Genomic DNA, 12,600 nt, shown 5'->3' on the forward strand with positions numbered 1-12,600 from the left:
ATGTATGGTCTTTATAAAAAAAGCAATATTGAAGTAACTTGTAGATTATAATTTGCATTTTTTATGCCATATACAGTGCAGTGAAGATTCATGAATCAGTTTAGTAGGAATAACATAGAAAAATAATCAGAACCTAGCAGTGAATCAGATTATGGAGCTTCAAATACGCTCCTTGATCAAATTCACCTTGTCTCTAATTATAAACTGTACAGTGTACATCAGTACATGCTTGGGAGATGACCGTAATGTAATGATATGAACATGATGTGGAAGAGGTTCATCGTGGTGATGGATGAAGTTGAAGAAATCAATCAGTTGTCTCACGATCCATCGTGAGACTACTGATTAATTTCTCCAACTTCAATATGAACGTGTACATGTATGTGCATTGATAGCTTTAGTTATGAATTCTCATGTAATGGTCTCATAGAGATATAAATCAACCCTATCAATGCTAGTGGTTGCAAAAGTCTGTCATACATAATAATATACTATAGGCCTAAAGGTTTTGTTGATTGATGGATACTATTTTGTGTAACATTTGACTGCAGAAAGATATCTGTGAATTCAAATAGTCAATACAAATATATGATACATCATACATGTCGGTACTCATTGTAGTATAGTAACAATGAATAGAGAGAAACAGGCAGGGTAGGAAAACAATTTTAGAGGCACGGCCCTGGGAAGCTAGTCTGTGCCTGCAAACCTTTCACTTGAGTTAAGGGTCTGAATGTGGAGCCTACTCATGCCTTGTGTACTGAAGGCCCTCTCGCTCAAGAATTGAAACAGCAAGTTTTGTATGTGCTGGTCTTTGCGTGGAGACACACTTGTTGGTCAAAGTTTCAATCAGGGTCTGTGCCTGCAGACTACTGGGAAGCGGGGGTGCTGGGGGTGAAGCACTAAAAAAAAGCTATGTAAAAGCTATGATAAAAGATTTTAACATGGACTTTTGTTTATTTGTATGGTATTTTTCTTGTTTTGATATCCCCCCCCATTGTTTTTTGTCTTTCTTGCAAACTACTTTCCTGTATAGTTCATTATTACCTGCCAAATTACAAGAAATCTTTACATTTCATATCAGCAACAGGATATCAACAGTAAATAGGATAGCTCAAAGGAAAAATGTTTCTTGTTTCTGCCCTAAGTCCTCTTTAATCTCTTTTTTCTTTGTTCATGTATTTAGGGATATGTGCATATTGTAATACTCCAATTGAGTGACCTGATTAGTATAACAACATCTCATATTTTTTGGGGAAAAACAACAGAAAATTACAAGTTTGCCTTTTTTTTTTTTGCCTTGATTGTACGATAAGCCTATTTCCTGTATTTCTTTGTAGTTTTTTACTCTGAACTTGAATTGAATGATTAATCATACTACTACTGATTTTGTTTTGTTTATGCAGTGGCGTGGAGCATGGAGACAGAGTGCTCTCAGTCGGTCAACAAGAGAAGGAAGAAGAGGTGATCAAAGATGTTGAGATGAAAGAAGAACAGACCTTTGCTGCTCCTCAGCATGCCAACATTTCCAATGACTTCCCTCTCTATCTGGCTGGGTGTAACTGTAAGTCAATTAATCTAGAGTTGTTTTTGTCTCACCTGCATAGCAGAGTGAGACTATAGGCGCCGCTTTTCTGACGGCAGCGTCAACATAAAAACTTAACCCAAGGTTAAGTTTTTTAAATGACAGCATAACTTAGAAATTATATGGACCTAGTTCATGAAACTTGGACATAAGGTTAATCAAGTATTACTGAACATCCTGCCTGAGTTTGAGGTCACATGACCAAGGTCAAAGGTCATTTAGGGTCAATGAACTTAGACCATGTTGGGGGAATCAACATCAAAATCTTAACCTAAGGTTAAGTTTTTGAAATTTTGTCATATATCTTCAAACGTATATAGACCTAGTTCATGAAACTTGACCGTAAGGGTAATCAAGTATTACTGAACGTCCTGCCTGAGTTTCAAGTCACATGACCAAGGTCAAAGGTCATTTAGGGTCAATTAACTTTGACCAAGTTGGGGGTATTTGTTGAATTACCATCATAACTCTGAAAGTTTTATGGATCTGATTCATTAAACTTGGACATAAGAGTAATCAAGTATCACTGAACATCTCATGCGAGTTTCAGGTCACATGACCAAAGTCAGAGGTCATTTAAAGTCAATGAACTTTGGCCATTTTAGAGGTAATTATTAGATCAAGTATCCCTGACAAGTCTTAGGTCGCATGATCAAGGTCAACTGTCATTCATTGTCATTGAACATAGTATTGTATCATTATATGAATTGTGTTTTTGTGAATAATTATGTTATAGTAGTTTTCAAAGTCAGCATTGCTGCTATATTGAATCGCGTGATGCAGGTGAGACTGCCAGAGGCGCTCCACTTGTTTTTTTTTTTTTTTATAGTTTTCAAATTTGGTCAATGATCCACAATTGTTACTATGTGTTATCACCGAGCTAAAAGTGCAGTTACGATCAAAATGTAATTTATCAAATCAACCAATATGAGTAGTTTGAAGTTGAATATTGGTTTTCATTTGATATGATTTGATTGGATTGGATTGGATTGGATCGGATGGGATTGGATTGGGTCAGATATGATTGGATTGGATCGGATTGGGTTGGATCGGATTGGATTGGAGTGGGTTGGGTTATAGTTTGGTTGGGTTGGATTGGATTGGATTAGATTGGATTGGATCAGATTGGGTTGGATTGGATTGGGTTGGGTTGGATCGGATTGGGTTGGATTGGATTGGAGTGGGTTGGGTTATAGTTTGGTTGGGTTGGATTGGATTAGATTGGGTTGGATTGGATCGGATTGGGTTGGATCGGATTGGGTTGGATTGGGTTGGGTTTTAGTTTGGTTGGGTTGGATTGGATTGGATCGGGTTGGATTGGATTGGATCGGATTGGATCAGATTGGGTTGGATTGGATTGGGTTGGATTGGATTAGATTGGATTGGTTTGGATTGGGTTGGATCGGATTGGGTTGGATTGGATTGGAACGGATTGGATTGGATCAGATATGATTGGATTGGATCGGATTGGGTTGGATCGGATTGGGTTGGATTGGATTGGAGTGGGTTGGGTTATAGTTTGGTTGGGTTGGATTGGATTGGATTAGATTGGATTGGATCAGATTGGGTTGGATTGGATTGGGTTGGGTTTTAGTTTGGTTGGGTTGGATTGGATTGGATTAGATTGGATTGGTTTGGATTGGATTGGGTTGGATCGGATTGGGTTGGATTGGATTGGGTTGGATTGGATCGGATTGGGTTGGATCGGATTGGGTTGGATTGGGTTGGGTTTTAGTTTGGTTGGGTTGGATTGGATTGGATCGGGTTGGATTGGAGTGGATTGGATTGGATCGGATTGGATCAGATTGGGTTGGATTGGATTGGGTTGGGTTGGATTGGATTAGATTGGATTGGTTTGGATTGGATTGGGTTGGATCGGATTGGGTTGGATTGGATTGGGTTGGATTGGATCGGATTGGATTGGATCAGATTTGGTTGGATTGGATCGGATTGGATTGGGTTGGGTTTTAGTTTGGTTGGGTTGGATTGGATTGGATCGGATTGGATCAGATTGGGTTGGATCGGATTGGGTTGGATTGGATTGGGTTGGGTTTTAGTTTGGTTGGGTTGGATTGGATTAGATTGGATTGGATTGGATTGGATTGGGTTGGAATGGATTGGATCGATTGGGTTGGATTGGATTGGATCGGATCGGGTTGGATCGGATTGGGTTGGATTGGATTGGATTGGGTTGGGTTTTAGTTTGGTTGGGTTGGATTGGATTGGATTGGATTAGATTGGATTGGATTGGATCGGATTGGGTTGGATTGGATTGGGTTGGGTTTTAGTTTGGTTGGGTTGGATTGGATTGGGTTGGGTTGGATTGGATTGGATAAGATTTGAATTGATTAGATATGATTTGATACAATAATATGTGATATGATTTGGTAGGATATTATAATATGATTTCATTTGATTTGATTTGATCTTCTTGGAATATTAGTGTTTCTTTAATAAATGTGCAAAGAAAATTAAGAAATACAAAGGTTGCACAGGATATATGATCCAAGAATGCTCTTTGCACTAATGATAGTAAACATGAGGATTGATTTACAAGATATGTCAGTTCCTTGGCTAAGTGTCCATTCAACTTCCTGACCTTTATCATCAGAGTTCCCTCATTCCCATCACCTTTCAAAATGAATTTCCTTTTCATTTATTACCATTTATCAATCCATTGTCAACTAATAGGTCTCATATATATTCGCCAATGATTTGACGATGCATAGATCAGACAAAATGGACTTCCTTTGCTTATTACTCTTGATGGAAAAATCCAGAGATCTTAGAAAATCTAAATCAAGTGCTTTTTAGAGATCAGAGTAATGAGCCTTTGTAATGTATCATTTCATTGAAGATGAGAATGAAATGCCTTGGTTAAGTTTCATTTCATTGAAGATCAGAATAAAGGGTCTTGGTAATGTGTCATTTCATTGAAGATGAGAATGAAGTGCCTTGGTAATGTTTCATTTTATTGTATCTTATTTGAACAGCGTCTCAAGCGGTGGAGGAGAAATTGGCTTACTTAGCGCCGACTGCTGGCGATGTCATGATTGAATTGGGTAAATGCCAGTATATTATCTTTATACAAACCCTTTTTCTCCCCCACACTACTCCCATTCTCCTACCCTTTCTCCTTCCTCCTGTGGCCCGCTTTTACCCCTCCACTCATCTTTCCATCCTCCCCTCTTTATATCCCTCTTCTTCCTCTCCTTTGTTGATCTCTGCTCCCACAATATCCCCATTCTCCTACCCTTATCCCCTCCTTTACTCCCTCGACAGCCCTCTTTTATCCTTTCCCTTTTTACTCATCTCTCCTTTTCCCTTTCTTTATGTCCCTCTCCTCCACCCTTGTCCCGTTTCTACTCCCTACCTACCCCCATTCCTCTACCCTTCTTCCTCCCCTCCTTTAATCCCCCTTTAGCCCTCTATCACCCCACTGCTCATCTCTCCATCCTCTCTCTTTTTATCCCTCTTCCCTTCCTTTTACCCCATCACTGCTCCCTCCAAATCCACATACCCCTACCATCCCTCCACACCTTTACTCCTTTTACCCCTTATACCCCTCTGCTCATCTCTCCATCCTCCCCCATTTATCCTACCTCTCTTTCCACCTCCCTGTAGCTGTATTTGTCTAAGCCATTGCACTTGACCTATTTGACTCTAGTAATTTCCTGTCTCCTTCCTCTTAATGTACATCTGTTTACTTTTTAACACTGTATGATTGGAGACCATCTTTTTCATCTCGAAATGAGACAGAAATGTGACAATAAAGTAATTGCATATTACATTCTATCCTAGTTAAGGTTATTATAAATGAAACAAAACAAAGCCAATCTTGCTGTATCATGATTTTGGTATATAATAGATAGCAATCCTCATCATAGATATATGAATCATTGTAGATGTAATTATCATAAAATGAGAGTATGTCTCGACTTTTATTGTTTATATTGTATTCATCAATTTTTTCCAATAAAGATATTGTTATTTATTATCATAAAATGAGAGTATGTCTCAACTTTTATTGTTCATATTATATTCATCCATTATTTTCAATCTTCTCACATTTAGATCCTTCAGAAGGTCAGAGGATTGACATGAATAGTGGGATCAAAGGATTCAATGAATCAGACAGCTTTGTGCCGTTTGACCCCTTTGCACCTCTACCGCCCAGCCAAGCCAATGACAGTGTACCGCAGAACACTAACGAGATGGTCATGAATGTACAGGTATGGCCGTCAATCTCCTATCACTCTCCCCATGGCTTAGAAGTAATTTGTAAAGAACCAAATTTCACAAATGCTTTTGGAATCCACATTTTGGCATGATTTGCTTTGGCTTTTGGTCTGACCGTGAGCATTGGAGCCCAGATTTCATCTACATACATGTATGCCAAGATCTAACCATGCAAGGTTATTTATTAATTTACTTATTTTAGTTCCACATAGAAACATATAATAATGAGAAAAATAATAGTTACATTTATACAGTACTTATTGCACTGTGTTTCTTAGTGCTTTACATTGCAATTGTAAATTTTACATTGTCGAGGAGTCATTAAATGCCAAAGGCTTGACACAGACAACTCGTTTTGCATGATAAAAACATAAATGAAACCATGTTTTTGTTTAGGCTTGGTTAAATCTTTGACCTGTTGTACATAATAAATCAATTCAAACAATCGTATAGCATGAAAGTGCTGACATTAAAATAATGATATATCTTAAATATATATTTATGTATCTTTATGGCTCTGTTCTCTTGCTATTTTTCATAGGACCCTGGTGTATTGAAGACTCAGTACCTGTGTACCAACAATGATCCATTGCTACTTGACAAAAGACCAAACCTGGATACAGAGAAGCAACCTATCAATGATGTGGTAAGAATCAGCAGTTATGTTTTACTTACAAGGCATATTCTTCCACTTGTTTTTTTTCTTCAAAAGATATTACCTGAGCATGCATTTATAGTCACTTAAGCTTACCAAGTTCAGTATCGATGGATTTGCTGCTCACAGAATATTGAAAAATGAATGTATTAAAATGATTGTATGAGTATGGAGAGTGTACTGTTACCAGACCAAGTGTGATTACATACCAAGTTCTCTTGTGTATTCATGTACAGATTCATAATTTGATGAGTTAGATTAGGCCATCATGCAGTAAGTGGATTGTGTGCTGTCATATTAATTTTCTTAGAGAGATTATAAGTAGGAATGCCAATTTTCAGGATAAAGCTAGCTTATTTTTGGCCAAAGAAAATGTATTTTTATTAACAAAATGGTTCATTCTAGGTTACTTTTCCAGTCTGTTGTAAGAAATTTTCAGTGACATCCCCGTAAGACTTTGCATTAATGATTGTTCATACTTAAAAAATGAAGAGTCATCAGTAATGTTTTTTATAATTATTGTTCTGATACTATTTTACAGGTTGCTAAGCAACAGCTTCCATGTGATGAGCTAGCTATGAGGGCTCCATACATTCCTATGGGTGAGGATTTTGACCTGTCAACCGATTCTCTTCTTGGTGACATGGATCCCTTCACGAGTGAGACTTGGATGCCTGTAGATCCATTCGGCACAGGTTCAATGTGAGTATCTGACGTAGGGAATATAAAAAAGCATATTAAACTTTGTTAAATCCCTTCAAAGGTAACTGTCACCATTCCAGTTTATTACTAGATTATATGAATGTGTATGTCCTAAAACAGATATTTTATGGAGAATATGATATAAAAATTGGTTTTATTGGATAAATTTGGGATCAATGAAGTCAAAGAAAATTTTAAAGTGTTCAATGTGACGCTTTTGAGGGTGTGAATTTTTCTTTGTTCAGTCTTTCAGTCACTTGTTGAGAGTTTTGAATCTGTTTTTGTTTATGTTAAACGGGTGTGGCTGAATTCATCTCACATTCTTGTCATGTTCCCTCAACATTATGTAAGGTAGGTAATGTCTATCTTGATTGGTTCTCACCACAAGAAGACATCATAAATATGAGATTTTATATTTAATTGGAAAAAAATACGATGTCAAGCTTTTTAATACGGTAATGTAAAATAACTTACTCCCAGAAAATGATGGTATATGAAGGGTTTACACATCTTTTATGATTTCTTTCAAATGTGCTTATGCCAGTGTCTTGTTCTAGGCATGTAAATGAAGGTGTTTTTGAAGTCACATGATAGTTTACAGTATGTATTTTTATACAAGCTCTTACGTTCTTATTTCATTTTGTTTGCACACACAGTGATAAGAACCTAAGACCAATGGAAGATAATGGGATGGACTACCCATGCTCTCAGAGTAGCAGCTGTCGTACATCAGGCAGCCCCATGGAGTCCTGTAACAGCAGTCTGAGCGGCAGTGTACCCAATCTTTACTTTCCCAATTCCTCACCCAGCACTCCTCAGCATACCCCGCTCCTGCTCTCCCCGGCCATGTCGCCCCACAGCGGTGCCCCCACGCCGATGCTGCACTCGCCGATGAATCCGAACCTTCTGTCTCCACTGGGCCAACCATCTCATCAAGACGACAGACTCTTCGCCTCACCGCTTCCGTCTCCTGCACCCATCCAGCAGCCTCTGGGTGTGTACATCCCCTACCCTCCTATGTCGTCCTACCAGCAGGTGTCTCCCAACCCTCAGAACATCATGTCGCCCCCTCATCAGAGATGCCAAACAAGCATACAATCCCCGCCCCTCAAGCGGAAGCAGGAGCATCCAGATTGCGGTGACTGCGCTCCTAGAAGCAAGATAAGTCGGTCGGATGGGCTGTTAGAGATGCTTGGGATGAGGAATGGTAGAGGAGGAGGAGAGGATGACGACAGGGTCATGTATGTCAAGAGAGAACCAGACCAAGAACTTGACAAATCATCCACAGGTAATACATCTTCTCATTTACCCAACATCATTGTGAGCTTTAGAATCCCAATCAAATATGTCTAATTCTATAACGGCTATACATCTGATCCACTGAATGACGGAAATTCCTAAAGTGATTTGCCTCAGTTCTTTTAGTTCATATTAAAGGTTGTATTGCTCTCTAAATATCATGACATAAGCAGTTTGTGAAAACAGTAAGAATGGAGAGAAATAGGGATTGGTCATTGCTGATTTGTAAGAGTGTAATGTAGGCATCAATGTCCACTTTTACACAAAAAAAAGTAGAATTTGAAAATTAAATGCAATTTTACTTTAGAAAGGATGAATGTGATTTCTCATCTCAGACATTCTTGTTTCACTGCTAACAGGGATATTTAAATACCTTGAATTTGATTCATTATGAAGCATCTTTACTCGAACCTCCTCTTTGGTGTTATTCTCAATTCCATTTTGTATTATTTATCTTCAGGTGAGAGTCCTTACATTGACACAGGCGCAGCAAGAGGAGGGGGTGGACAACAGCCGACTCCAAGAGATAATAACATGGATCTACTATCAGCACTCCTTACTAAAGTTGATAAAGACAATGTCAATCCATTCAGACATTCACAATTACTACAAATAGTTGCTCAAAGGGTAAGATATATTCCAACTTGGATCTCGTTGTTTTTTTATCCTATCATTTTATTCAGTTGGTCAACAAATGTCAAGGCAAACTTTATTGGTAAAGACTGTGAATTGCTCAAATTGATTTATTTCATTTTATTTAGACATAATAGCCCTGTCTAGAATCAGAGTATTGTCCAGGAAGATCTTTATACTAATAAAATACTACAACAATGATCTTTTTTAACAATATAGACTTAATAGCTAACAACATTTTAATTACACAGTTGAACATAAGATAGACTAGCAAACTTGTCCCAGGTGCATAATTTAAAACAATGGCATATTCCATTTCCGATAAGGTTAAGAAATTTTTTATGATTAGATTATAATAGACCGATGGTTGCCGATTTAAATAATTTATAATAAATTAATTATTCCCCATTCTAAACTTGATAGGTCTCTGGGAATGGCTCTTCTAAAGGCCCTAACACTCTACTGCATGCTAGCACATCCAACCTGCCATCATCCATCAAGCCCAAGAACCAACCAGAGCAAGAGCCTAAGCATCAGGGCCAGCCTGCGAGGAAGAGCAGTATCACCCAGCTCTTAGGCAGAGATGGATTGCCTCTAGGAGCTGCTCTGCCACTCATTACAAACCTGGATGCAGAAGTCAATGCTCCATTGCCTACCAACAGGTTGCTACAGGGGGAAGACCTCTTGCAAGCCCTGGACCTAACAGCCCCATACTGACCTTCATGGAACCCCTGATAGAACAGGGATGGAGAAAGAGAAAAGGTTATTACAGGGGTGTGAGAGTTCAGATTTTTAGCTGATTTCAGATTTTTTTTCCAGCTTAATTTCAGCTTACTTTTGGCTTTCCTCTGTATCAAATGTATGGGAGCTTTTTCTATTTCAGACTTTTTCAACACTCTAACAGCTTTATTCAGATCTTTTTTTTGTGACCACTCACACCCCTGGGTTAATATCAATGCATTTAAAGTAGCTTTCCATGAAAATATTTATTTCCAGGATAGCTTTCCATAATGACATTGTATATTATAAGTGGTCTGCTATGTATGGAATGTTGTAGTCATGATTTTATTAAAACTTCAGTATATCAGAGAACTTGCTCAAAGACATACGCTTCAGCATAACTGGAGGGGAAGAATGTTACAGTGATGATATTTGGATTCTTTGTAATTGTTTCTGTAAATAAAAGTGGAGTAGTGATGAACTAAATGTAGGTTCATACATCTTTGAAATATACATGTATGTCAGTGAATAGTGAACGGATGTTGTCGTGGATGTGCACAAAACATGAAATTATGCCCTATAAATGCACAAATGTGATTGATGTTTCTCTGTCTTGGCACACTATCAATACAGCCTTTGATTGTAAATTGGTATTTCTGAAGCCATTATCATACATGATCCAGTTCACATTTTTTCCTCCAGATTTAATTTTTCATGTCTCTTTATGTAAACTTGAAAGTAAGTATTTTAAATTTTTTTTATGGGGTTGGCATGCATGCTAAACCTTAAACATAACTATTAAAAGTTATTGTAAATAGATGAGATGTTTTTCCTGCTACATTTATTCTTATAATGTACAATGTTCTGTGATGTATATTACACCGAACATTTACATGCTATGTATATTGCTGGGTTAATGTAATTCCTCTTTTTTTGTACAGAAATGTTCCTGGGACATTTGTTTTTTATCACCTTATTTCCCTTTTTAATACACCTTTTCATCTTCCTGTGGGGACCCACAGGTTTATCTTACCCAACACTGTGGTCTGTTGTAGAAAACATAAAAGACAATAAGTTTGTTAACCCTTTGGATACTGAGCACGCATATATGCAGGTTTGGATCTGTGGAGAATGTGTATCAAAGCACAATGAGCCAGTTTTGAGGGGGTTAAATATAATATTGAGATTTTCAGTAGATTTCTATCTTTATTTTCCATTTCATGGGGATTTCGAATCCATACTTCAACTTTGTTTATTTTGTGAGATTAAGGGATTGTGCTAAAATTCATTATTTACAACTTTTCTTGATTTCACTTAGACCTGAAATGTTTACTTTGGATCTACTTGAGATCACTAAAAGATGTATGCTTCCTGTCAAATTATTATATATCCTCCATTTATGTATACCATAATAGAAATTTGTTTGGGAAATGACTTTTGTATATTAGATGATTTATATTATATTTTCACCAAACATTGTTTTTTTTTTGTGTAGTCTATAAAATTACCTGATGTAAATATATCACTATTGAGAAATAGATAATTTATTTACCATTTATTTACCATTGGGTAAGTTAAGTAAATGTAATATGATCTTCAATCATACACTTCATGTAACTATATTGTGGTAGTCAGGGGGGTAATTTAGGGAAGAGGTTTTAGTTTACAGAGAATGATCCACAAATTATCAATTACTACATCAGATAATTTCGGGGTGATGAAAAAATATTTTTATTTCTTTGTTCTCTAAGAAGCGTGAAGAAGACTAATACATTTGATGCATGAAAATATATTCTTGATACAACAGATTTTAGTAATGGAAGTTTTAAAAACGACTTTATAATTTTGTACACAAAACTATTTTTCTTCATTGTCTCTCATGTTATCTGTGCATGTGTGTGTATGTGTGTCTTTGTTGATAAAAAGAATTCATTGTGGTGTTAATTAGGAGAAATGTAGATTACTCCTGTTTTGTTTAAAAACAAAATATGTGTAGAGATTGTGATGTCCAGAGTTATTTATTTTAACAATGGCAAGTAAGCAAGTAAGTGGAATTGTTTAATTATAATTGTGTCTTCAGGCAAAACTGTTTTTTACCTAACACCAGTCCTTGAGATAATGGATAAGATGTGGATTTAGAATGTAAGCCTCACTTCTAAATCCTGACATGTGAACCTGTATGACATTAGTAGCAGTACATATACTTTACAATCTTCCATATATAGAAATACAAATATTTTGAATGTTAGATATTAAATATGACATCTTGCCTCTCTTTGATTCCAAATCATCTCATTTATATTTAAAAAAAAATCAATGATATACTTTAAGAAACAACTCAAAATAAAGATATCTATGAAAGACAACTCAAAATACTGTCAATATCCTCAAATTTTTGTTTAAGATCTAGATAATTACAAGGGGAGAAGGTGGATTCTTGGGTAATTCTATCCCTGTGTATATATTGCTGTATACTATTCGCGAGGCATTGTAAGAAAGTAGTGTGTTCATATGTGTTTATTCATTGGAGTTGGTGTATGTTTATAACTCAAGGGGAATATTGAATGCTAAGAAATGGATATGAAAATGCTTACCCTTGTGATATTTGATGAAAAGAAATCACTGCAAGATCAGAATGGTTTGATTTTAAAGGAGTCTAAATTTTATTACACTAATGTGTATTTTCGTATATATATATATATATATATATATATACATATATATATATATAAAACGTATCATGGAAGTATTTGATGTTTATATATTT

General features: G+C 36.6%; 1 protein-coding gene across 1 annotated transcript; it reads left to right on the top strand.

Moving 5' to 3' along the window:
* The first annotated feature begins 261 nt into the window (after positions 1–261).
* Positions 262–12,202, top strand: LOC129265280 (uncharacterized). The gene is made up of 9 exons (XM_064101470.1): positions 262–332; positions 1,407–1,564; positions 4,579–4,647; positions 5,660–5,817; positions 6,366–6,470; positions 7,021–7,181; positions 7,838–8,469; positions 8,941–9,107; positions 9,537–12,202. The coding sequence occupies exons 1-9, from the start codon at positions 262–264 to the stop codon at positions 9,828–9,830; spliced, it is 1,815 nt and encodes a 604-aa protein (XP_063957540.1). The 3' UTR covers positions 9,831–12,202.
* The last annotated feature ends 398 nt before the right edge of the window (positions 12,203–12,600 follow it).

The sequence above is a fragment of the Lytechinus pictus genome, chromosome 7 (genome assembly GCF_037042905.1).
Source record: "Lytechinus pictus isolate F3 Inbred chromosome 7, Lp3.0, whole genome shotgun sequence".
NCBI lineage: Eukaryota > Metazoa > Echinodermata > Echinoidea > Temnopleuroida > Toxopneustidae > Lytechinus > Lytechinus pictus.